Below are 27,878 nucleotides of genomic sequence, written 5' to 3'. Positions count from 1 at the left end.
CCTTTTTGAGGAATGTATTGTAGGACTTAAACCAACATCTGAAGAGGTGAGATCGCTCCTTTTTTTCCCCTATTTTTGCTGGCGGGATTGACTCTGTCCTAACTCTCTCTCTCTCTCTCTCTCTCTCTCTCTCTCTCTCTCACTTTGCACCATTACACAATAAATATTCACAGTGAAAATATTTTGTAAGCGCGTTTCATGAACCAAGTTATAGGATTTGTTGACAACTCGCATCGAGTTCGTTACACTTCTACCCGGCGTGAAGCACTCACAGTCATGTGGTTGTGATGTCATCGTAAACAAATCCGTTCTACTCATCCAGATGACTTCACAATGGCAACGTTGCCAGATCTTTCCACTCTGGAACCCGTTCTCAAAAAGATTGCGTTTTGGGCACCCAAAACGCCGGTGCCGTGTGGACGCCAGGCCTAAACGATAAGCAATTGTATCGGAGTCACCTGAATCCGTTGCCGTGTGGACAGGGCCTTAGGCTTTTGTGCTGCTGAGAGCTATTGACAGGAGGGTGTGAGAACCATTGACAGCTATCAAAAAGGGGGAGGTGATAGTTGAAGGTGTGAGACACCCATTTATCAATATGTATGAGCAAGAGGCCAAGAAAAAAGCACATAGTACAAAGATTTAGTAATTAGCAATGTAATCACAAAATATTTTTGAATGTTTTTTTCACTGTTATGCAACCAGTGCTTGTGATCATAAGATACAGGCTTCAAAATCTTTGGCCCTATACATTTATTGTGTGTTTTTGTACAAAGCGTGATGACCTTTGAAAATAGTATTTTGCCCATGTTGTATTTGAACTACATTTAAATAAAAACTACTTTTTATTCACTCAATTTATTCTCATTTTGTTATTGCAGAGGGTTTCCAGATTATAATAATATGTGCCACTTTTGCATGGATGTTTTCAGTTAGATGAAATACTTAAAGAATGTGAAGGTGTAGTGCAGTGCAAGAAAATGTCTGAATGGCCCAGGATCTGTAAGGGTTAAAAGTAAATCTGACCTTACATGTTGTCTAAAACATGTTACGAATCTTTGTGTAAATTTCTTTTACAAAATTGTACATCCTTTCAAAAAGTGAGGGACTTCTCTCAGCTTTCCATCTTGCCTGTCTCTCATGTTCCTCCTGAGCTTTCTTTCTTGCTTTCTCAAATGCTTCCCCTTCAAACTTCACCCTCAGCACTTCTATCTCCTTCTGTCTCTGTGCCTCATTCTCCTTCAGGATCCGTTGTTTCTCTGCTTCTATCGCTCTCTCGGCTTCCTGAAGCATCTCTGTAGTGTAATGTTCTCCACCATTTACAGTGACCATCTTATCAATCTGGTCCAGGAGCTGGATGACTTGTTCTGGATTTTGATCTTCGTTATTGAACACATGGTATCCACCTTTGCATTTCCTAATGAAATTCAAAAGCTTTGTATTGTTGCGTATAAACTGATGAATATTTTTCCCCTTCATGTGATCTCCGTGAGTGAAGAGAGCCATAGTGTAGCTGGATGACTTTTCTCCAAAAATTGCTTGAAACAGCTCAACTGTTTTTTCTTCTTCTTCTGTAAATCTACCTATTTTAATCACAACTAAAAAGACATGAGGTCCTGGAGCAGAGAATGGAATGCACAGTTTAATCCGACTGACCACCTCGTCTGCAGATAACTGAGTGTCAAACAGGCCTGGAGAGTCAATAACAAACACCTTTCTGCCATGTACACTTCCACTGGCTTTCTCACACTGTGTGGTAACAGAAGAAAAGGAGATATCTGATTCAAAAGCCTTTTTTCCAAAGATGGTGTTTCCTGTTGCACTTTTGCCCACGCCTGTCTTTCCGATAAGCAGGATCCGAAGCTCATTGTTGAATTCTGTTACTGTTAGAACATAAAATTAATTTCATGTCTTATAGCACTTCTGGGATATTTTTGCAAATGTTAATATACAGTACATACCTTGTTCACTTGAAGGGTTGCTCTCTTCTTTAAAAATCTGTGGGAAAAGGCATTTAGTGTGGTCTATGTTACATGCACAAATATACCAATACAATGTACAAAAATGATCTAATAATTGACCTCCTCGGTGTCATCCAGGAGCATATACAGTAATTATTTGATGTAGGTGCATATGTGGGGGCAAATATCTCCATGGGTAGTTCACTTATGCTGTATTCATCTCTCTACAAATGCTAATCCATGGTCAGCAAGCAGTCAAAACTTCACATTAGCTAATTATACTGTAGCTATAATGAAATTCTTCTCTGCGAATTATTATCGCTTGGATATGGTTTATGCTGGAGAAAGTATGCAATCATTTTCTTCATGAAAAATCAATCATTGAAGCATTCAGCATCCAATAACTGCTGTATGTTATTTAATGTTATGGTTTTTTTTCTACCTTTCACTTTTGTCATCCTCTAGGCCAGCGTTTCTCAACCACTAGACTGTGACCCACTAATGGGCCATGAACTGCCATCTAGTGGGCCGAGCATTTTTTTTTAAAGTTGAAACAAAATTTTACTCGTAGTAGGGTACAATTGCTGGGTTGCAGCCAAAGTCACATCCGCCTCATTAAACTATGGTCAAAATACAACTCATGATGCTTTGCAATGGGTTATTGATGAAAATGAGGCATTTTGGTGGCAATATACACGTGAGCTAAAAGTTGTGGTCACACAGCAGGTGAACACTTGACTGTCATGCCTTTGCGTGTTTGAGCCTGGTGGCCGCATGCACTCTCTAGCGCGTTGTGTGCGCACTTGGGACCCAGTCATTATAGGAAACACTTGATCCTGAGCGCAAACAGCATGTGCAGATACAGAAGCTGTTTTCACAGAGGCTTTGCGAAGCATTATCATTATCACTGTCATGTTTGTTTCTAGCCATGTTTATAACGCTGTTTAAATCTCATTCTCATTATGTCTAGCCGCTTTATCCTGTTCTACAGGGTCGCAGGCAAGCTGGAGCCTATCCCAGCTGACTACGGGTGAAAGGCGGGGTACACCCTGGACAAGTCGCCAGGTCATCACAGGGCTGACACATAGACACAGACAACCATTCACACTCACACCTACGGTCAATGTAGGACACATCCACACGACAATGGCAACGAGATGTTATTTAAAAAAATATCGCGTCCACATGGGCAACGATCAGTAAAATATCAGGTCCATATGGCAACGCAACGCTTGCTGAAAACGATGCAATACACATGGCTCACCTCTAGGGGCGCTGTAAGACGGTCCCTTCGGAGACACCAGAACAATAGAAGAAGTACAATAGAAGTAGTAAGGACGCATGCGCATAAACTATTATGCACGAGACTTCATATTAGCCACAAAGTCAGAAAAATCTGTTCGTAAAATTACATTATAATGACCAAATACAATGAAAAGTATTTTTCCAGTCTCACCTGTGAAAGGTAATCCCATGTGATCTCATTTGGACGGTAAACCTGTTGGTACAGTTAAATGCAGCACATGAATGAGGCATCTTTATTCTCCGCTTTGACCCATCCAATATGGCGGCGAGGATGACGTATGATTCTACGCGGAAGGTGGCGTCTTTAATGGTCCGGAATAAATTGAATGCTATACGTTGATGAATTAATTTGTTCTTCTACGCCCTTTTTGAGGAATGTATTGTAGGACTTAAACCAACATCTGAAGAGGTGAGATCGCTCCTTTTTTTCCCTATTTTTGCTGGCGGGATTGACTCTGTCCTAACTCTCTCTCTCACTTTGCACCATTACACAATAAATATTCACAGTGAAAATATTTTGTAAGCGCGTTTCATGAACCAAGTTATAGGATTTGTTGACAACTCGCATCGATTTCGTTACACTTCTACCCGGCGTGAAGCACTCACAGTCATGTGGTTGTGATGTCATCGTAAACAAATCCGTTCTACTCATCCAGACGACTTCGCAACGGCAACGTTGCCAGATCTTTCCACTCTGGGACCCGTTCTCAAAAGATTGCGTTTTGGGGCACCCAAAACGCCGGTGCGTGTGGACGCCAGGCCGAAACGATAAACAATTGTATCGGATTCACCTGAATCCGTTGCTGTGTGGACAGGGCCGTAGAGTCACCAGTTAACCTAACCTGCATGTCTTTGGACTGTGGGGGAAACCGGAGCACCCGGAGGAAACCCACGCAGACACGGGGAGAACATGCAAACTCCGCACAGAAAGGCCCTCGCCGGCCATGGGGCTCGAACCCAGAACCTTCTTGCTGTGAGGCAACAGCGCTAACCACTACACCACCATGCCACCCGCTGTTTAAATATTCTGCTTTTTGTTTTGCTTCTGTAAATATCACACCTGCTAATAAACACTCTTCCTGCACTTAGATCCGTCTACCTTGGTGTCCTGATCCCCTGATCTTTAACCCAGCCGCATATAGAATGTTGTATGCCTCCATGCTCTTACAGATTTTCATTTGTTTGTCCATGTAGAATGATGTCTGCAGCACCAGGTAGTTTGAGATGTCGGGGAACTCAACGGATGGATAATTTTCCAACTCAGGAAAAATCCTTCTTTGTTAACGTGTAAGGATCTAATCCCATTGAGTGGTTTCTGTATCCACTTCTTTTGAGTGCACTTGGTTTTAATAACTTGCTTGTTTGCTGAACACAAACATGGCAATAAGTTCTTATGTTAATGGATCAGACTCCAGTTTTAGATCATTAATCCCTTTTGACTGAGAATGCCCTGCATGCAAGGTTTTGTGTTCGCTTCTGGTACATCCATACAGTTTTAAATACAATACCTGCAATTAAAAACAGTTTGTTTTTATTGCACTTATTTAATTCCTGGGATCCCATCTGTAACAGGGACTGATGTTGCATTCTGTTAATACACTTTACAATAGATTATTAGATTCTAATAGAATAGATGAGCCAAAATAATTGGGGAGCTTTTTTTAATGGGCCCCGACTCATTACAAGCATGAATAGGTGGGCCTCAAAGCAGAAAAGGTTGAGAACCCCTGCTCTAGGCTACAACAGTATACATGCATCCATTATCTATATGTCAGGGTAATGGGTGAAGCTAGAGCCAATCCCAGCTGACTTTCCAGCCGAATCCCAGGTGAGAGGTGGGATACACCCTGGACAGTGTGCCAATCTGTCACAGAGCTAACACAGAGACAAACAACCATCCCCACTCACATTCACACCTATGGGCAATTTAGGCTACATCCACACGACAACGGCAACGAGATGTTATTTAAAAATATATCGCGTCCAAATGGGCAACAATCAGTAAAATATCAGGTCCATATGGCAACGCAACGCTTGCTGAAAACGATGCAATACACATGCCACACCTCTGGGGCGCTGTAAGACAGTCCCTTCGGAGACACCAGAACAACCCATACGAAAAAGAACAGTAAAGAACTTATAAGAATTTACCACTGTCTTAGTAGTAAATCCTTATAAGGATTTATAAATAAATATATATGCCATGTATGATTTACTCCTGAAAGTGGCCCATTTTGCATTTTCCTCATACAAATTTTTTATGAAAATCTAGTATGTATGAAGTGAACATTGTGCATGGTTTTTACAGATAATGTGTATGATGAATTACACCGTCTTTGTATGCTTCACGCAATGTTTGTAGTTTTAAATTATATTTTACAGTTTAAAATGTATATGCCTTTTATATGTAAATCCAACACAAACATATGTGGATTTACATATAAAAGGCATATACATTTTAAACTGTAAAATATAATTTAAAACTACAAACATTACGTGAAGCATACAAAGACGGTGTAATTCACCATACACATTATCTGTAAAAACCATGCACAATGTTCACTTCATACATACTAGATTTTCATAAAAAATTTGTATGAGGAAAATGCAAAATGGGCCACTTTCAGGAGTAAATCATACATGGCATATATATTTATTTATAAATCCTTATAAGGATTTATCCTTATATTTATAAGGATTTACTACTAAGACAGTGGTAAACTCTTATAAGTTCTTTACTGTTCTTTTTCGTATGGGAATAGAAGAAGTAAGGACGCATGCGCATAAACTATTACGCGCGAGACTTCATATTAGCCACAAAGTCAGGAAAATCTGTTCGGAAAATTACATTATAATGACCAAATACAATGAAAAGTATTTTTCCAGTCTCACCTGTGAAAGGTAATCCCATGTGATCTCGTTTGGACGGTAAACCTGTTGGTACAGTTAAGCGCAGCTAATCTTTATTCTCCGCTTTGACCTTTCCAATATGGCGGCGAGGATGACGTACGCGGAAGGCGGCGTCTTTAATGGTCCGGAATAAATTGAATACTACACGTTGATGGATTAATTTGTTGTTTCTCACCTGTGAAAGGTAATCCCATGTGATCTCGTTTGGACGGTAAACCTGTTGGTACAGTTAAACGCAGCTAATCTTTATTCTCCGCTTTGACCTTTCCAATATGGCGGCGAGGATGACGTACGCGGAAGGCGGCGTCTTTAATGGTCCGGAATAAATTGAATGATACACGTTGATGGATTAATTTGCTTTTTTGAGGAATGTATTGTAGGACTTAAACCATCATCTGAAGAGGTGAGATCGCTCTTTTTTCCCCCTAGTTTTGCTGGTGGGATTGACTCTGCCCTAAGGGCTATTCTCTCTCTCTCTCTCTCTCGCTCACTTTGCACCATTACACAATAAATATTCACAGTGAAAATATTTTGTAAGCGCGTTTCATGAACCAAGTTATAGGATTTGTTGACAACTCGCATCGCAATGAGATCATTGGCACTACTGGTGTTAAGAATCATAAATGAATATTTTGCTGTAGAGCTGCAGTGTTTGTACAATTGCATGTTTTGCTTCACTATTACTGTCACTATTCTGCTTCTTGCATTACTACTGTGAACTAACACTGAACATAATAATAATAATAATAATAATAATAATAATATCCAAGCTCGTGTTTCACTCTCACTAGTGCTCTGTAAGGCTTTTTCCTGGTGATATTCGTTACACTTCTACCCGGCGTGAAGCACTCACAGTCATGTGGTTGTGACGTCATCGTAAACAAATCCGTTTTACTCATCCAGACGACTTCACAACGGCAACGTTGCCAGATCTTTCCACTCTGGAACCCGTTCTCAAAAAGATTGCGTTTTGGGCACCCAAAACGCCGGTGCCGTGTGGATGCCAGGCCTAAACGATAAGCAATTGTATCGGAGTCACCTGAATCTGTTGCCGTGTGGACAGGGCCTTAGAGTAGCCAGCTGACCTAATCTTCATGTCTTTGGATTGTTGCAGGAAATCCACGCAGGCACAGGGAGAACATGCAAACTCCACACAGAAAGGCCCCATTCAACCACAAGATTTAAACCCAGAACCTTCTTGCTGTGAGGTGACAGTGATAACCACTGCACTACTGGGCTGCCCCAATAGTATACAATAATACAAAACCACAAAACTCTTTCTTGCACATAATCTAACTTTACACTAAACAAAAGAAGTACATTATGAAGTCAGTTCGGACATTTCAACTTACCTGAATCACAAAAGCTGTGACAACCACAAAACATGTCAGCAGCAGCAGCTTAGAAGAAAGAAGCCAGGCCATGTACTGTATCAATCGTCCTGAGGATTTTTATGTTAAAGTTCAAATAAATTCACTCAACAACACAGCCATATGACAGTTATTCATAAATACTGTAATTAAAATGAATGTGTAAACAAAACTAAGTTACTGTAAATATTTTCTATAATCTTAAAACTGATGTATGAAAACCTTTTTTAGATATATGCCTCACCTGCCATCTTGCTTGTGGATGTTGGAGTCTCTCTGATCTGAGTGTGGCACTCACTGTCTCTCAGAGCCTGAGTTTAGTTTTCCCCTGAAAGATTAGTTTCACTTTCATTTCCTCTTCATGAGCAACACTTGCAAGAAACAAGCATGGGCGTAGCGGACACGGGGGACATGTCCCCTGTACTTGCTGTATTTGTGGCCTCTGTCCCCCGCACTTTTTACAGCCATTACAACCACTCAACTCATTTTTAACATGTGGAAACGCATATTGTATGAGTATCTTTGGTGTGATTCAGATCTGGGCAGTGCTTCTGTATGTTCAGCAAACCAGCCAAGAGGCTAAAGACTTTAGACAGTTTTTTCCAAACAAACCGTGTAAGTTGAGTAATGCTGTTGAATGTAGATAATGTTTAGCTAAAAGATGACAAATAGATGTCAATTTAGTTAGTTAAAGGTCTCCTTGCATCGTTTTTTCATTAATTGTGTGGTGGTCTCTAGTATGAATGAATGCCCTGTGAGCCGGTTTTGGTGGAAAAAAATGCTGTGGTTCTCCTGTTTCAGGCTGTTCTAGTTTGCTGGAAGAGTGGGTGGGGAGAGAACGACAGGATTTCAGCTCTTACTCATTAATATTCATGACATGTGAACGTGTTACCTCTGATTGGTTAACAGCACTGTGACGCTACCTCCAGTGAGTCAGAACAAGCAGATGTGGGTGTCTTACTACGGCGAGAGAGAAGGAACAAACCACACGCTGACGTCATTGAGGTGCGACGCGAGGAAATAAGAAAAATTCAACAAATGTTTGGGTTTTTACTGAACAAACAAACGAATAAAATGAACGAGTGACTTAAAAAAAGAATGCGGGTGTCTTTGTAAAAACTGTTTTGATTGGCTATTATGGTCTCGACGTCGATGTTTTGACCAATAACAATGTAGATAACACGAATTTTACATCACATTCAACGAGATTTAAATGAGACTAAAGATGGTGAGTTACAAATAATGTGTAAACATCGTTGGAGTTAATAAAGTTTGAACAGCATGAAGGAACATACCCCAACCCCCCGAAATTAATAAAAAAAAAAAAAATTCTCAACGGATTTGGCATAATATAAAAAGGTCGCTTTTTACTCAGAAAAAGCGGAAAACTCCCATCCCTGCCTAGCTTGTGACCATGTCATGCGTGCTAACGTGGAGAATATGAACATGCTATTTTGTAACAAAAACCTTCGAACAAAAAGTTCATGTTTTACTTACAGCTTGTGAGCCGGTGGTCGATCGTCTTGATGGCACAGATCCAGGGATTAAATGCAACCTCGAAGCAAAACCACTACTGAAGGCACCAAAGTTTGAAAAGTTACTGTGGTTGAAATGATCAGAACACAGTACTAAAGCTGCATTATACTTCACTGGTGGTGTTCCAAAGATAAATTCCAACCATTTATTCTTCACCTCTTCTATCTTGGGCAAGAAATGCAATGTTGATGTCTTACTGTCACAAATAACACAGGCACGAACTTGTTCAGACATGTTTTCAACTTGCTGTTAGGTCCTCTTTGTTAGCTACTGAGGAGATGGGCTCTGCTCAGTGTTGCCAGATACTGCTGACGTTTTCCAGCCCAAAATATGTTCAAATCCGCCAAAATGCACTTAAGTCAAGTCAACTTTATTGTCAAATATGCTATACATGCTCGACATACAGCACAGATGAAATTTCAGTCCTCTCTGACCCACGGTGCAAACAGGCAATGCAATAAATAAAAATAAAAATAGAGTAATTGAAAAAAAAAACAATATAAACAGTATAAACACTCTAGATAGGAACTAGACATAGACTAAACACTCAGACAAACAATATAAACAGTATAAATAAACAGTATAAACACTAGATAAGAACAAGACATAGACTAAACACTCAGACAATATAAACAGTGTAAACACTAGATAAGAACTACACACAGACTAAACACTCAAACAGACAATATAAACAGTATAAACACTCTAGATATGAACTAGACGTAGACTAAACACTCATAGATACACACATAAATTGGTTCAAATAAACAAACAGTCAAGGGCACTTGAGGTATAGCAGGTAAACATGAAATAAGCAGTATAAACAAACTAGCAGCTGTTAAGGTGAGGTAGTGCGGAATAGTGCAAATGAGCGAGGTAAAGTGAAATGTGCGGTCCCTGAGTTCAGTGCGTTAATGAACGATGAGATGTATGTGTGTGTGTGTGTGTGTGTGTGTGTGTGTGTGTGTGTGTGTGTGTGTGTGTGTGTGTGTGTCGGGGGGGGGGGGGGGGGGAACTGTGAGGATGGCATGTCAGATGCTGAAGGGGGGGCAGGGGGGTGTGCGAGGAGAATCTATGGCAGGGGGCAGAGGGGGGAGGAGGGGCAGAACAGGGAGGGAGTTGAGCCTCCTGACTGCCTGGTGAAAGAAACTGTTCTTGAGCCTGCTGGTTTTGGCCCGGAGACTCCGCAGTCTCCTCCCCGACGGCAGCAGACTGAAGAGGCTGTGAGATGGGTGGGTGGGGTCACCTGCAATCCTGATGGCTTTGTGGGTGAGGCGGGAGTTATAAATATCCATTAGAGAAGGGAGAGAGACACCAATGATCCTCTCAGCTGCTCTCATGATGCGCTGCAGAGACTTGCAGCAGGACATGGTGCAGGCGCCGTACCACACGGTGATGCAGCTGGTCAGGATGTTCTCGATGGTGCCTCTGTAGAAAGTGTGCATGATGGGAGCCGGGGCTCTTGCTCTCCTCAGTTTGCGGAGGAAGTACAGACGCTGTTGGGCTTTTTTGGCCAGTGATGCGGTGTTGTTGCTCCAGGACAGGTCTTCAGAGATGTGCACACCCAGAAACTTGGTGCTGCTCACCCTCTCCACTGCAGCACCATCGATAGATAGTGGAGCATTCTGGGTGTGCTCTCTCCTGAAGTCCACAACAATCTCCTTCATCTTCTCTACGTTCAGACGAAGATTATTGTCCTTGCACCACATGGCCAAGCGACTCACCTCACTCCTGTAGATTGTCTCATTGCCATTGTTGATGAGACCTACCACAGTCGTGTCATCCGCAAACTTAATGAGGAGATTAGAGCTGGATGTTGGTGTGTAGTCGTGGGTCAGCAGAGTGAAGAGGAGGGGGCTTAGCACACATCCTTGGGGGGCCCCCGTGTTCAGTGTGATGGTGCTGGAGGAGTTGCTGCCGACCCGTACAGTCTGTGGTCTCCCCATCAAGAAGTCCAGCAGCCAGTTGCACAGGGAGGTGTTGAGTCCCAGCTGGTCCAGTTTATGAATGAGCTGCTGAGGAATAATTGTGTTGAATGCTGAGCTAAATTCTATGAACAGCATTCTGACATACAAGTCTTTTGTCTCCAGGTGGGTGAGGGCTGAGTGGAGGGCAGTGGAGATGGCATCATCGGTCGAATGGTTGGACTGATATGCAAACTGGAAAGGGTCCAGGGCGGGGGGGAGGGCAGACTTGATATGCCTCATGACTAGCCGCTTGAAGCACTTCATGAGGATGGGAGTGAGTGCAACAGGGCAGTAGTCATTGAAGCAGGAGGGAGACGGCTTCTTCAGGACCGGGATGATGGTGGTGGTTTTGAGGCACGTGGGGACAACAGCCTGGCTCAACGAGATGTTGAAGATGACTGTAAAGACATCTGTGAGCTCCTCAGCACAGTCTCTCAGGACACGACCAGGAATGTTATCAGGACCAGGGGCTTTTCATGCATTTGTCATCCTGAGAGCTCTCCTCACTCTGTCTGGGGACAGCATCAACACCTGGTCGCCGGGAGGTGGTGGGGTCTTCTGTGCTGTGGTGCTGTTGTCTGCCTCAAAGCGAGCGAAGAAGTCGTTCAACTGATTCAGCAGAGACGTGGAGTTGTCACAGGTCTGTGGCGAGGGCTTGTAGTCTGTGATGGTCTGAATCCCCCGCCACAGGTTCCTGGTGTCTTAAAGCCCAATCTGGCAAAACTGGCTCTGCTATCTCTCCTCGCGCTTAAATCTGAACTTCCTTCCCATGGGAGGTCGCAAGCCAAGGTGGGCGAGGCCATGAATACTAATTTACAAAGTGACGTAAGCTCGTATGGCTTTTTCAGATCCGCTCGTTTTTCCAACTATTTTCTTTCATAAGCTAATACAGGGAATGGGGGTAGAATTACATTTTCACATGCAGCATGCATATGCAACTCGGAGTGAACTATGGTATTTCAAAAAGAGCCAGTATTAAACATTTTTGGTGGAAGGGCACCTTTAAGCTAGCTAGCTAACTTATGGCCCTTTTCCACTACCCTTTTTCAGCTCACTTCAGCTCGCTTCAGCTCACTTCAGCCCGACACGGCTCGCGTTTCGACTATCTAAGAACAGCACGACTCAGCTCGCTTCAGCCCTGCTCAGCCCCCAAAACTCGCACGGTTTTGGAGTGGGGCTGAAGCGAGCCAAACCGAGCTGAGTGAGGCTAGGGGCATGAGGAGACACTCCCCTGTGCACTGATTGGTGAGGAGGAGTGTCCTCACATGCCCACACACGCCCCGCGAGCACGCTGGGATCTGTAAACACCATAAACCCAGAAGAAGGAGAATTACAAATTACGAGAATTATGAAGCCTTATGTGCCTCACCTCATCTATACGCTCTTGCCAGTATCTGTTGGCGTTGTCGGTGACAACAAGCCACAGCACCAAGACCAGCAACACCAATGACATCATGTCCTCCATGTTTATTGTTTACTCTCCGGGTTGTGAGACTACCGCTTAAAAGGTCACTGATGTCACTGTTTGCGCCGCCTAACGACATCACCTGACGTCCACCCACTTTCGCTAACTCCACCCAATGTGTCCACCCACTTCCAGCCAGCACGGTTCAGCGCGGTTGTAATCGAAATGCAACTCCAACAGCCCCACTCAGCTCGACTCAGCCCAACTCAGCACGGCACGGCTCAGCCCAACTCAGCCGTGTTGGTAGTGGAAAAGCGGCATTAGAGGCAGTAGTAACTAGTTACATTTACTCCATTACATTTACTTAAGTAACTTTTTGGATAAATTGTACTCTTAAGAGTTGTTTTGTTGCTAAATACGTTCTCAATCTCAATCCTTTATTTCAATTACATATAAACATATAATAGACTACACGAGTCTGCAAATAGCGCACTGCTAATCAAGGCAGACTCATGTTTACAAAGAAAAAATATTTTATATGAATTAATATAATACCTAAATATGTATGAAAAAGATAATAAAACATACTTGACAAATTAACAACTATTTGGTAACAAAAAGAAAAAGATGAGACAATACTTGTTATTCGATATAAAGGTACAGTAATATATCATTCAATAACATTGAAAAAATATATATATATAGAGAGAGAGGTATATTTATCATACTGATAATAATAATTCATGCATGGTATTAAATAATATTTAAAGTTAAAACTAAGATAAATAAATGTATATAGCTCTTAATTATATATAGAAATAAAGTTATGTAGAAAGAAAGAGTTTGGAGATGTCAACATCATATCCATATCTACTTAAATCGGAAGAAAGGTGGTGTCTGACTTTTTTCTTCAACGACAATTTAGATGAAGATCTTATAGAAGTTGGAATCTGGTTCCATACCCTAACACCAACACGGGAAAATGAGTTCTTTTGTAGATTTGTACGAGAATACTGAGTATACAAGTTCTTGGAGTAAGATGACCTAGTGTTATAAGAATGGATACTAGAAATAGACGAAAATAATTTACAAATGTTTGAGGGTGCACTTTGATTAACAATGTCATACATTAATTTAGAAATACATTCATAGAAAAGAAGATTCATTCAAAGAAATACATAGAAATACATTCATAGAAAAGAAGATACGTTTTATTTTACTTGAGTAATATTATTCTAAAGTAACAATACTCTTACTTGAGTAATCTGACCAGCAGCCATCATAAAAGTGCAGAATAATACCTTTAAGTCTCATCTCATCTCATTATCTCTAGCCGCTTTATCCTGTTCTATAGGGTCGCAGGCAAGCTGGAGCCTATCCCAGCTGACTATGGGCGAAAGGCGGGGTACACCCTGGACAAGTCGCCAGGTCATCACAGGGCTGACACAGACACAGACAACCATTCACACTCACATTCACACCTACGGTCAATTTAGAGTCACCAGTTAACCTAACCTGCATGTCTTTGGACTGTGGGGGAAACCGGAGCACCCGGAGGAAACCCACGCGGACACGGGGAGAACATGCAAACTCCACACAGAAAGGCCCTCGCCGGCCACGGGGCTCGAACCCGGACCTTCTTGCTGTGAGGCGACAGCGCTAACCACTACACCACCGTGCCGCCCTAATACCTTTAAGTTCCTTTGCATATTCATGATTTCATTTGATTCAGGTAATGCATGTATTAATCTTCTATTTCATCCTGTGAAACTACAACACATGACCTGTTATGTTTGTCAATTGTACTAGTACACGTGGTTTTATATATATTGTTCACATTTCTAACCTAACCTGGCTGATGCAGCTATTTTTTTTTTTGTTGAAATAAATGCACCGACTATGCAAAATATTGTTGCTTCTTCCATGTTTTCTGCATAATATTACTCAGGTTTTGTAAGGTAGTAGAAAGGATGTGAAAATGTAAGGTAGTGAGAATGTGCCCATATGAGTGTGAAAGTACCCATAGTATAGTGGGAAGGTCCCCATAGGGTAGTGGGAAGGTGGTGGGTACGTAGTTTCTCTATGTAACTTTACGACGTAGTAAAAACGTTGCTGGTAGTCCAGAATTTTATGTAGTAACTACATAAAAACACTACGTAATATCTACCAAACCACTACGTTGTATGTAGTTACTACGTAAAATTGTTACCTAGGATGTTACTATTTTGGCTACTTTAAGATTACTTACTCACTTCTGGGTAGAAAATAAGAATATAAATGTATTTGTGTTCCTTTGACTGTTATTTTTGTAAAGATTTAACTTATTTTTGTGGTAGTTAAAGTTTAAAGTACATGAATTTGCTGATTATTATTACTGTATTCTTAATTCTATTTCAAAATGTTGCTTTCCACGTATTTTTTAATCTTTATTGCCACAATAGAAAGAGCAGGGTGAGAGAGGAGACAGTGGACCAGAGGCCAACAGGGATGATTATGCAGGCTCACAGGTGAGAAGAGAATATAACTAGCTATGTCACTACTACTATTCTTAATTCTATTTATAAATTTTACTTTGCACATTTACTATCTATATTATTGCAGGAGAACTTGTAGGAGAAATTGTAACTGGCTAAAGAAATGTATATAAGATAAGAGTGACTCTAAGATTAGCATTTCCACTGCTATTTCAGAACTAGTTTTATTTATACTAAATGTTTTTGTCTGTGTTGCAATAGGCAGCACAGGGAGAAGGTCATGTGTCAGGGGAGAGACCAGGCTGCAGCACTGACAGGCAGGGAGAGGCTTCAAACAGAGTTATCACAGTTATTTAACTGTAGAGCAGGCATCACCAAATGGCGGACCTCGGTCCGGATCCGGACCCAGTGATGGTTCTGTCCGGACCCGTGACCAATGGTAAATTCACGAGATTAAGTAATTTTCATGAAGCATTATTTTGGACGGTCGTGGCAATTGACAGCGGGCGCTGCTACTCCAGTTAATACGACAACAGCTTCACTCAGTTGAGCCAATAAAATCGTTAGTTTACCCAGCGCACCACAGCAGAGCAACAAGCAGAGAGGAAGAGAGTTAAGTTAAGAGACAACTGACCGAGACAACATGGCTTGCTCCAAAAGGCGGCGGAAAGTAGACAAGTCAAATCGTTGTTTTAAAGATGAATGGACGGAGAAATATATGTTCATTCTTCCGGCGAACAGTTCAAAACCAGTGTGCCTCATATGCTCCGAAAACGTGGTTTAAAAGTGGCAACGTGAAGCGCCACTACGAAACGAAGCACAGCTCTTTTGAGCAAAGTTATCCCCTGAAGTCCGAGCTGAGGGCATGCAAAATAACCCAACTGCAAGCACAGTATGACAGGTCTACCCGACTCATCACACATACATTTACAGCCCAGCAACGTGTGAACGAATGTTCCTTAAAAGTAGCGTGGATTTTGGGGCAACATAAACACATTGGAGTGTTTCCTGGTCTAATCAAAGTAGCACTGCACACCTTGACTATGTTTGGATCGACTTACAGCTGTGAGTCAGCTTTTTCCACTGCATTGTCAAAACCAAGTACCATTCTAGGCTCAACAATGAACACCTACATATCTGCATGAGAATGGCACTAACTCCATTCCAACCAAGATTTAAATTACTGGCAGTCAGCCACATGCCCATTTTTCTCATTAAGAAGAGTAAAAGAAGAATTAAAAGAGAAAAGTTCAAAGAAAAATGTTCTGTTTGCATTCCCCCCCCCAAAAAGCCACTTGTTTTCTGAAGATTTGGACTTTTTTTTCTTGAAAAGTAGGCCCTCATTTTTTTAGGCTGGGACCTCCTTATTTTAAGAACAAAGAAGAGAAAATGTTAAGTCAATGCTCTGTTTGCACTTTTTAGTGAATGTTTTCTGAGTTGACTTTTTTACTTGAAGTGTAGGCCTTCAATTCTTCAGGTTGGGACCGCTTTAATTTAAGAGAAAAAGGAGTTATTCCACTCTGTTTGCACTTTTTTATTTATTTTATTCTGAGGTTTCTGTTTTCTTTAATCTGAAATAAAGGCCTTGACTTTATTTTCCTGGGACTACTTTTATTTATGGTAAAAGAGATAGTTGTGCACTCAGTTCATTTCCTGCACTGGAAATCCCCATTCTCATTATCTCTAGCCGCTTTATCCTGTTCTACAGGGTCGCAGGCAAGCTGGAGCCTATCCCAGCTGACTACGGGCGAAAGGCGGGGTACACCCTGGACAAGTCGCCAGGTTATCACAGGGCTGACACATAGACACAGACAACCATTCACACTCAATTTAGAGTCACCAGTTAACCTAACCTGCATGTCTTTGGACTATGGGGGAAACCAGAGCACCCGGAGGAAACCCACGCGGACAACATGCAAACTTCGCACAGAAAGGCCCTCGCCGGCCATGGGGCTCAAACCCAGGACCTTCTTGCTGTGAGGCGACAGCGCTAACCACTACACCACCGTGCCGCCTGCATTGGAAATGAACAATAAATATTGTTGAAACCATATGAAAATGTGGACATAGGGGAAGGCTATAAGACACAAGCTGGACTTTGGTTCGGACCTTCTACTTGGACAAAATTTAATAACTGGACCTCAGTGACTTTTAATTGAATACCCCTGCTGTAGAGGATCATCAACAAAGAGACTTAGTTACTTTTTACTTAATACAACTGTTTTATTATGATTATATTATTGTTTCTGCTTGGGTCTAAAAGAAATCTAGAAGTGATGATATTATTTTGTAATATCGTTAATCAGGAGAGCCTGTAGCCTTTGATTCCCTTAGTTCAAAAGGGAAATACTGACACGGATGTTTAAAGATGTAGTTTATATGTAATTTCAAAGAGACTTTTTGTTTATTTGTTTATTATTTATTTATTTGCAGATATTATTTGACTACTGTATTAGGCAGCAGGCATAGGTCCGACCATTTTTTTAAATTGATTAATCTTAATGTTGATATGTTTATTGTTGTGTCACTTTCACTTGTCACTTCTTGACATTAAAATAAATTATGTGGCTTGTTAGCCTGTTACCTTGTCACTTCCACTCAATTTTGGTGCTGATCATTTTAAACAGGAATGGTGTTTTACAGAACTTTTGGTGTTCAGTGTTGTCATTTGGCACTTAAGTATCTGGCTGTAGATGCTCCAGGGTCATTCTATGTCAACTCAACCAGAGTTTGGCAGCTTTAGATTTTGACTTTAGATTTTGATAGTATATCATTTTAAAGAACTAAAGTCGGTTCCCTGGTGCTGTGCTGTTTGTGGTTATGTGGTTCTTTAGCTGCTAAGGAGAGGTGCAATTGAATGCGAGAGGATGATAAATCACTCACTAGACCTCTGAACAATTTGTCCCCCTCACTTCTAAAATGATGGCTACACCCCTGGAAACAAGTGCCTTTGTTTTAGCACTTTTGGCACTAAGCCATGAACTAAGCTTGATTTTAGTCTGCTTTTGTTCTCATCTCATCTCATTATCTCTAGCCGCTTTATCCTGTTCTACAGGGTCGCAGGCAAGCTGGAGCCTATCCCAGCTGACTATGGGCGAAAGGCGGGGTACACCCTGGACAAGTCGCCAGGTCATCACAGGGCTGACACATAGACACAGACAACCATTCACACTCACATTCACACCTACGCTCAATTTAGAGTCACCAGTTAACCTAACCTGCATGTCTTTGGACTGTGGGGGAAACCGGAGCACCCGGAGGAAACCCATGCAGACACGGGGAGAACATGCAAACTCCACACAGAAAGGTCCTCGCCGGCCACGGGGCTCGAACCTGGACCTTCTTGCTGTGAGGCGACAGTGCTAACCACTGCACCACCGTGCCGCCCATCTGCTTTTGTTGTGTGAGAAAAACTATTACCTCTTAAGGTTGTGGTGAAGCAAAGCTATGGCAGGCTTTTAGTGTAGCTTTAAATTTTAAAACATTATAAACTTAAATTTTCAGCTGATAGAGATACTCTAATTGCAGCAATTCAATTACAGCTTTAAATTTTAAAAAATTGCTATGTCATTTACCGGCGGCACAGTGCTGTAGTGGTTAGCGCTGTCACCTCACAGCAAGAAGGTCCGGGTTCGAGCCCCGTGGCCGGTGAGGGCCTTTCTGTGCGGAGTTTGCATGTTCTCCCCATGTCCAAGTGGGTTTCCTCCGGGTGCTCCGGTTTCCCCCACAAAGACATGCAGGTTAGGCTAACTGGTGACTCTAAATTGATCGTAGGTGTGAATGTGAGTGTGAATGGTTGTCTGTGTCTATGTGTCAGCCCTGTGATGACCTGGCGACTTGTCCAGGGTGTACCCCGCCTTTCGCCCGTAGTCAGCTGGGATAGGCTCCAGCGTGCCTGCGACCCTGTAGAACAGGATAAAGCGGCTAGAGATAATGAGATGAGATGTCATTTACCATTATCTGCTTGTAATTTCATTATATTTATCTCAAATAAATTCCTAAAATGTGTTAATTCACAGAACTAGGCAATACAGCAGATCCTATGTGGTTGTTTCCTTGGAATTATTATTCTTTTTGGCAAAAAATAATTGTAATATTATTTTAATGCGGCAAAGTACCATTGTTGATGTGTGAATTACAATAATACTGTAGTTTTCTCACGAAAACAGGGGGATAAATAGATCATGTACAGTATATATAGTGCCTTCCACAATTATTGGCACCCCTTGTAAAGATGAGTAAAAAGGCTCAGGAAAAAAAAAACACCTTTTGGTGAAGCCGCTTCATCTTTATCTCATCTCATTATCTCTAGCCGCTTTATCCTTCTACAGGGTCGCAGGCAAGCTGGAGCCTATCCCAGCTGACTACGGGCGAAAGGCGGGGTACACCCTGGACAAGTCGCCAGGTCATCACAGGGCTGACACATAGACACAGACAACCATTCACACTCACACCTACGATCAATTTAGAGTCACCAGTTAGCCTAACCTGCATGTCTTTGTGGGGGAAACCGGAGCACCCGGAGGAAACCCACACGGACACGGGGAGAACATGCAAACTCCACACAGAAAGGCCCTCGCCAGCCCCGGGGCTCGAACCCAGGACCTTCTTGCTGTGAGGCGACAGCGCTAACCACTACACCACTGTGCCGCCCTGCCGCTTCATCTTACATGGGAAAAAAAGAGAAAAATCCAACTTTTAATTGAAAAATGTATTCAGAGAAAAACAAATCACTCATCCATAAATAATTATTTTCAACAAAAACAAATGTGCCACTATTACTGGCACCCCTGGAAATTATAGTGAACATAATGTAACTGAAGCATGTTTCCTATTTAAATTGCACATTTTTAGCTGATTGGAGTGTGTAGGAACTTTCAAGCTGTAATCCATGACTTCCTGATGAACTGGGGGACAAATATGAGGTGATGCAGAAGCCAAATTCCCTTAGTCATCCATCAACGTGGGAAAGATAAGAGAACACACAAACCAAATGAGGGAGAAGTGTGTTGACCTTCATAAGTCAGGGAGTGGTTATTAAAAAATAGCTACTCACCTGAAAATGTCCATTTCTACTGTTAGGGCAAAAATAAAAAAGTGGACACTAAATGGAAGTGTTACAAACTTGCCTGGAAGAGGACCCACGTTTATTTTGCCCACATGTACAGTGACAGGGCTGATAATTTAAAAAAAATTAAAAATCCCCAAAGATCATTGTTGGTGAATTAAAAGCAAAAGTCCTTTTGAGGTTCTTGATTTGACTTGGGAAAACCCCAAGTCAAATCTTGGGGTTTCCAAGTTTCCAAAACCACCATTAGACTGTGTGTGTGTGTGTGCAGTGTATGCACAAGTCAAAATGACGATAAAATATATCTTATTTGTAAATTTCTCAAGTAAAAGTTAAGTAACCTAAGAGAAAATTACTCTTCGACTTTATATGCACATAATGGTCAATTTCTTTTTTTCATTTCATTTTTTTCATTTATTTATTTGCACAAAACAGGAATAGACAATAATCATGAAATCTATGTGCAGGAGGAGGGGAAAAGCCTAAAAAAGCTTATACTAATCCCTCCTCCTTTAAACTGCTTAAGTCAATAACAGTGATATTAATCAACTAAGAGCATAAATAAAACAGAATTCAAACAAAATATGACATTAAACACTAAATTACAAACATTTTATCAAAAACTCAGAAATGGCTAGGGTAGGAGAGGAGATGTTTCTTAAGGGTCTGTTTAAACATTATTATGGAAGTAAAATTTTTCAGATCATTCCATACATTGACATATTTATATTGCACACTCATTTGAGCCATAGACATTCTCAATAGGGGAATGTGTAATTGAGTGCTTTGTTGAGTTTGATATTGGTGAAACTGTGAATTAATATTAAAAAAAGTTTTCGAACATATCAGGAAAATTGTTATTAAGAAATTGAGCTGTGAAAAGAGCGAGTTGAAATCTATTAATATCTAAAATATTTAAAATTTGAAACTGTTTAAACGATGGTGAAGAATGGGTGGACTATCTGGAACCCGTAGCATGGTTGAATAAAACAAACAGAGAAAAATTGGTAGCATCTTTCCAGGTTGTTGAATATCCATTATTATGTTCCTCTGAATTTGATGATGATTCCTCTGACACTAGTAGGAGTTTATTTTTTTTTTTTAAAGTGAACTGTATATAAATGTTACAACGTAAAATCTTTACTGTTACATTGAACAAATAACCACAAGAATTTACATGTTACATTTAAAGAACAAACATAAATGACGTAAAGGCTCCAGCCTTAACACAGAAGATGAAACAGAAAACAGACATTTTTGTGATGTTTTTTTGGTCAGACATTATGATTCTATTTAAAACTGCCATGGAAATTATTAAAGTGGAAATTTGAAACATGGCCTAGTGGTTTGAGTCCAAAATATTGCAATATAATGTCAATTAAAATCTGAAGAAACTTTTCAAAATAAGAGTAACCTTTTTCAGCCTCTTCTCTTGCGTCCTCTTCATGTTGCTCAGTTTTCTTCTTTTTTTCTCTCACAAATTCTTCTCCTTCATACTTCACCCTCAGCTCTTCTATCTCCTTCTGTCTCTGTGCCTCATTCTCTTTTAGGATCCGTTGTTTCTCTGCTTCTATCGCTCTCTCAGCTTCCTGAAGCATCCCTGTAGTGTAATGTTCTCCACCATTTACAGTGACCATCTTATCAATCTGGTCCAGGAGCTGGATGACTTGTTCTGGATTTTGATCTTCGTTATTGAACACATGGTATCCACCTTTGCATTTCCTGATGAAATTCAAAAGCTTTGTATTGTTGCGTATAAACTGATGAATATTTTTCCCCTTCAATTGATCTCCGTGACTGAAGAGAGCCATAGTGTAGCTGGATGACTTTTCTCCAAAAATTGCTTGAAACAGCTCAACTGTTTTTTCTTCTTCTTCTGTGAATCTACCTATTTTAATCACAACTAAAAAGACATGAGGTCCTGGAGCAGAGAATGGAATGCACAGTTTAATCCGACTGACCACCTCGTCTGCAGATAACTGAGTGTCAAACAGGCCTGGAGAGTCAATAACAAACACCTTTCTGCCATGTACACTTCCACTGGCTTTCTCACACTGTGTGGTAACAGAAGAAGAGGAGCTATCTGATTCAAAAGCCTTTTTTCCAAAGATGGTGTTTCCTGTTGCACTTTTGCCCACGCCTGTCTTTCCAATAAGCAGGATCCGAAGCTCATTGTTGAATTCTGTTACTGTTAGAACATAAAATTAGTTTATTGTCTGGTATTTTGAAATATTTTTGATTATATTACTATACATACCTTCTTCACCTGATGAGCTGCTTTGTTGCTTAAAAATCTGTAGAATAATGGCATTTACAGTGGTCTATGTTAGATGATCAATATAAATACGAAAATAACAGAATTGTTCTCGAAGTAATCTATGCTGGCTAAAACACAAACTAGATATTTAGTGCAGACATGCAGCAGCATAAACTAAGTATTATATTTAGTTTATTTTCATGTGCAATTTTGGGAGCAAAAACCTCCATGTGTATGGCATTCATGGTTTATTCACCATGCTCCATTTGCTAATTATAGCTAATCTTGGATTCACGGTCAACCATCAACATGTTTCCTTTCCTATTTAAAATAAAGAGCTTTATTTAAGGCGGCACGGTGGTGTAGTGGTTAGCGCTGTCGCCTCACAGCAAGAAGGTCCTGGGTTCGAGCCCCGGGGCCGGCGAGGGCCTTTCTGTGTGGAGTTTGCATGTTCTCCCCGTGTCCGCGTGGGTTTCCTCCGGGTGCTCCGGTTTCCCCCACAGTCCAAAGACATGCAGGTTAGGTTAACTGGTGACTCTAAATTGACCGTAGGTGTGAATGTGAGTGTGAATGGTTGTCTGTGTCTATGTGTCAGCCCTGTGATGACCTGGCGACTTGTCCAGGGTGTACCCCGCCTTTCGCCCGTAGTCAGCTGGGATAGGCTCCAGCTTGCCTGCGACCCTGTAGAAGGATAAAGCGGCTAGAGATAATGAGATGAGATGAGATGAGCTTTATTTAACTTCTTGATGGAAAATGGATAAAAATCTTTCGTGTCCCAATCCTGAGCTTGGGTTACTATCTGTGTAAAGTTTCTGTGCATGTCTTCCCTGTGTCCACATGGACTTCATTTGGGGTCTCTGGTTTCCTGCCACCTACCAAAAACATGCTATTATATGAACTGGCTGTGCTAAATTGCTCCTGGGTATAAATTAGCATGTGAAGGTGTATGTGCATGGTGCTCTGCACTGGACCAGCACACCATCCAGGATGCATTCCTAGCTTTATCCCAAGTGTTCCTGGGTTTTCTGTTTTGTTCTCTTTCTTCTTACACAATGTGGTCTTTGCAGGCAGTCAGTCAAGGCAAGGTTAGAAAGTTTCATCCATCCATCCATTATCCACAACCGCTTATCCTGTGCAGGGTTGCAGTCAAGCTGGAGCCTATCCCAGCTGACTATGGGTGAGAGGCGGGGTACACCCTGGACAAGTCGCCAGGTCATCACAGGGCTGACAGATAGAGACGAACAACCATTCACACTCACATTCACACCTATGGTCAATTTAGAACCACCAATTAGCCTAACCTGCATGTCTTTGAACTGTGGGGGAAACCGGAGCACCCGGAGGAAACCCATGCAGACACGGGGAGAACATGCAAACTCCGCACAGAAAGGCCCTCGCCGGCCACGGGGCTCGAACCTGGACCTTCTTGCTGTGAGGCGACAGCGCTAACCACTACACCACCGTACCGCCCCCGGTTAGAAAGTTGTTTAAATAAAAACAATTCACATTAAAAAATACTGTATATACTGTACATGACCTATTTAGTCCTTGGTTTTGTGAGAAAACTACAGTATTAATGTAATTCACACATCTACAGTGGTACTTTCTAGCATTAAAATTAATAACATTAATTTTTTTTTTGCCAAAAAAATAAATAATTCCAAGTAAATAACCACATAGGATCTGTTGTATTCCCTAATTTTGCAAAACATGTCATTTTATAAAATACAATATATTTAATATAGGGCGGCACGGTGGTGTAGTGGTTAGCGCTGTCGCCTCACAGCAAGAAGGTCCGGGTTCGAGCCCCGTGGCCGGCGAGGGCCTTTCTGTGCGGAGTTTGCATGTTCTCCCCGTGTCCGCGTGGGTTTCCTCCGGGTGCTCCGGTTTCCCCCACAGTCCAAAGACATGCAGGTTAGGTTAACTGGTGACTCTAAATTGACCGTAGGTGTGAATGTGAGTGTGAATGGTTGTCTGTGTCTATGTGTCAGCCCTGTGATGACCTGGCGACTTGTCCAGGGTGTACCCCGCCTTTCGCCCGTAGTCAGCTGGGATAGGCTCCAGCTCGCCTGCGACCCTGTAGAACAGGATAAAGCGGCTAGAGATAATGAGATGAGATGAGATATTTAATATACTTTCTCAAAGTAGATGTGTCATGGTATGGCATTAGCAGAAAAACTAATTAGAACCCCCCCACCCACACACACACACTTTAGTCATAGTAGTATCTGATGGGTTTTCCAATAAGCAGGTCCTTTTTTTTTTTTGCATCGACTGTAACTTTTGGCTTAATAGCAGAACTATTATGTCAGTCATGACATTTCAACCTACCTGAATCCCAACAGCTACCACAAAAATAAAACCTCCCAACAGTTTAGGAGAAAGCAGCCAGGTATTGTGCTTCTTTAATTGTCCTGTGTGCTCACATTTGGAAACTGCATGAGAGTCAAAGGAATTATGTGTACAGGTCCAAATAAAATATGATGCTGCAATGAAATTATACATGGTAATAACAATAACCATATGACAATTCAATTAAATTAAAATCAATGTTTAGACACAATTAGGCTATTTTAGCTGTTATCTATATGCCTATACTTGAATAACATTTGTAGAAATGTAATTCTGACCTGCCATTGTACTTGTGGAGCTAGTCGTCTCTCAGCTCTGTGAAGCACACTAACTCTCAGAGGCAAAGTTTTGTTTTCCTTGAATGATTACTGCGACCCTGTAGAAGGATAAAGCGGCTACAGATAATGAGATGAGGGAGATTACTTTCACTTTCATTTCATCTCCAGAAGCAGCATTTACACAAAAGAGGTCAAGCCAACGAATAGATGTGATTTCTGCTTGTCACGCCAGCTTTCGAATCCACCCGAAACTCCACTTCCCTGAACACAATGCAGACAGAGTACAACCCCAGTATCACATTACATAGGCACATTCACCTGAATACTAATCATGTGTACCTGTTCACAATCACACCTCTCACTATATAAGCAGACTTTGGACATGCTTCAGTTACCACCAATGCTCAGAGTGTATTTACCTTACTTACTAAGCCTTGCATCCTGGTTTAGACATCCTGGTTTGACCTGGTTATGCTGTTTCACAAGTTTGGATTTCTGCCTTTATCTGTGTTGTTCTGTTTGCTTATTGTCTGACCTTAAGCCTGAACCTGATTCATGAGTCTGCTTCCTGGTTTGGATCCATTTATCAGTGTTTTTAATAAAACTCCCAAAACCTACATTTGCATCCATCTCGACTCAGTCTTCTGACACTGCTGTGTTGAGCACAAAATAAGAAAAGAGGAAAAGAATGAGGAAAAATATTTACTTGGGTCTCCCTTTTTCTTTAAAGCTATACTGCCTTTCAGATTTTTCAAGTTTAGGTCATTAAAAGAATTTTCCCTGACACCCAATTATTTTTGTTTAGTGGACTGAAAGCTACTAAATTCAAATCACAGACTTCCAATTTTATTAGGCTTTTTACTAGAACAATTAATGAATTTAGGACCACATGGCCCTAAATTCGCCGCTATTTTTTTCTGCTTCACCGTGACCCAATTCAAGATACTATGTCATGCATCATGTGGTGGGCTTTCCCCATTCACGCAAGGCATTGTGGGATACAAATTTGTAACAGAAGAGAAAACTGGAAGACATAAGTGTGCGAATGAAACATTAAAGATTGACTACAGTAACGGAAAGCGAGAGGAAAAGACGTTATGTTGCTAAGGAAAGGAAACGCAGGACCAAACTAATAAATATTGGCAGTCAGCGAGCACCTTGGTGTGATCAACTGTTTGTTTAGCGACAGAATGCTACAACTCTCAGTGCACAGTCAAAGTAAACCTGTAGATGGCAGTAATGCAACACTGGATGCCAGCTGCCATGAAACCCAAAAGAAGAAGGAAAAGAAGAAGAAGAAGCAGGCAAACCTTCGCATGCGCACACCGGACTTCCCCTGTCTGCCTGACTGCGCGAAGCAAGCGATTTCATGCACATAATTTGCGAGGGAATCCCCTCAAATTAAATAACTTCCCAGCTGCACAATGGCCTGGGTTTTTTTTAGATATTGCAGAAATAAACATATATCACAATGACCAAATTTCAGAGGGAACTAAATTTAACTGATTTTATGAAATTGAAAGGCAGTATATCTTTAAGTACATCCCAGATAAGGATTCTGGTGCAAATATGCTTGAATTTAGACATACTCTATAAGGGTCTAATGAAAAATTAACTAAAGGTGTTCTTAAGCAAGCGTATTTAAGATCTTTACAGCAATTAATTTACTCTCATTAATTTCACTATGGTATCTAACTACCCAAAACATGTCCAAATTAGCCAGCAAGGTTTCAGACAATTTTAGGCAGACTGACTTAGGCCCTGTCCACACGGCAACGGATTCAGGTGACTCCGATACAATTGCTTATCGTTTAGGCCTGGCGTCCACACGGCACCGGCGTTTTGGGTGCCCAAAACGCAATCTTTTTGAGAACGGGTTCCAGAGTGGAAAGATCTGGCAACGTTGCCGTTGTGAAGTCGTCTGGATGAGTAAAACGGATTTGTTTACGATGACGTCACAACCACATGACTGTGAGTGCTTCACGCCGGGTAGAAGTGTAACGAATATCACCAGGAAAAAGCCTTACAGAGCACTAGTGAGAGTGAAACACGAGCTTAGATATTATTATTATTATTATTATGTTCAGTGTTAGTTCACAGTAGTAATGCAAGAAGCAGAATAGTGACAGTAATAGTGAAGCAAAAACATGCAATTGTACAAACACTGCAGCTCTACAGCAAAATATTCATTTATGAAATGGTCTGATTCTTAACACCAGTAGTGCCAATGATCTTCTCATTGTGATGCGAGTTGTCAACAAATCCTATAACTTGGTTCATGAAACGCGCTTACAAAATATTTTCACTGTGAATATTTATTGTGTAATGGTGCAAAGTGAGAGAGAGAGAGTCAATCCCGCCAGCAAAAATAGAGAAAAAAAGAGCAATCTCACCTCTTCAGATGTGGGTTTAAGTCCTACAATACATTCCTCAAAAAGGGCGTAGAGGAGCAAATTAATCATTATTTAATTAGCATTCAATTTATTCCGGACCATTAAAGACACCGCCTTCCGTGTAGAATCATAGGTCATCCTCGCCGCCATTTTGGAGAGGTCAAAGCGGAGAATAAAGATTAGCTGCGTTTAACTGTACCAACAGGTTTGCCATCCAAACGAGATCACATGAGATTACCTTTCACAGGTGAGACTGGAAAAATACTTTTCATTGTATTTGGTCATTATAATGTAATTTTACAAACAGATTTTCCTGACTTTGTGGCTAATATGCATCCTTACTTCTTCTATTGTTCTGGTGTCTCCGAAGGGACCGTCTTACAGCGCCCCTAGAGGTGTGGCATGTGTATTGCATCGTTTTCAGCAAGCGTTGCGTTGCCATATGGACCTGATATTTTACTGATTGTTGCCCATTTGGACGCGATATATTTTTAAATAACATCTCGTTGCCGTTGTCGTGTGGATGTAGCCTTAGGCTACATCCACACGACAACGGCAACGAGATGTTATTTAAAAATATATCGCGTCCAAATGGGCAACAATCA

General features: G+C 41.3%; 1 protein-coding gene across 3 annotated transcripts; it reads right to left on the bottom strand.

Annotated features, from left to right (window-relative positions):
- Nucleotides 1-323: 323 nt before the first annotated feature.
- Nucleotides 324-25,095, bottom strand: LOC132889695 (GTPase IMAP family member 9-like). Of its 3 annotated transcripts, XM_060926447.1 has the most exons (5): nt 7,788-7,843; nt 7,526-7,614; nt 3,415-3,456; nt 1,959-1,995; nt 324-1,880 (listed from the first exon to the last, which is right to left on the bottom strand). In XM_060926447.1, the coding sequence occupies exons 1-5, from the start codon at nt 7,792-7,794 to the stop codon at nt 1,036-1,038; spliced, it is 1,020 nt and encodes a 339-aa protein (XP_060782430.1). In that variant the 5' UTR covers nt 7,795-7,843; the 3' UTR covers nt 324-1,035. The 3 variants fall into 3 exon arrangements, with proteins under 3 accessions (XP_060782430.1, XP_060782431.1, XP_060782429.1); XM_060926448.1 differs by lacking the exon at nt 3,415-3,456; XM_060926446.1 differs by lacking the exons at nt 324-1,880; nt 1,959-1,995; nt 3,415-3,456; nt 7,526-7,614; nt 7,788-7,843 and adding exons at nt 21,204-22,175; nt 22,251-22,287; nt 24,582-24,685; nt 24,881-25,095.
- Between the last annotated feature and the right edge of the window lie 2,783 nt (nt 25,096-27,878).

Source organism: Neoarius graeffei, chromosome 7 (genome assembly GCF_027579695.1).
Source record: "Neoarius graeffei isolate fNeoGra1 chromosome 7, fNeoGra1.pri, whole genome shotgun sequence".
Taxonomy (NCBI): Eukaryota; Metazoa; Chordata; class Actinopteri; order Siluriformes; family Ariidae; genus Neoarius; species Neoarius graeffei.
Note: the sequence above shows the minus strand (reverse complement) of the source record. Positions and strands in the feature narration are given on the sequence as shown.

Excerpts from the sequence above, each read along its gene's own strand:
- LOC132889695 (XM_060926446.1), bottom strand. Across the intron at positions 22,288-24,581 it reads TGGTAGCTGTTGGGATTCAG|ATTTTTAAGCAACAAAGCAG; the intron begins GTAGGTTGAAAT and ends ATTATTCTACAG. Across the intron at positions 22,176-22,250 it reads CAGCTCATCAGGTGAAGAAG|AATTCAACAATGAGCTTCGG; the intron begins GTATGTATAGTA and ends TAACAGTAACAG.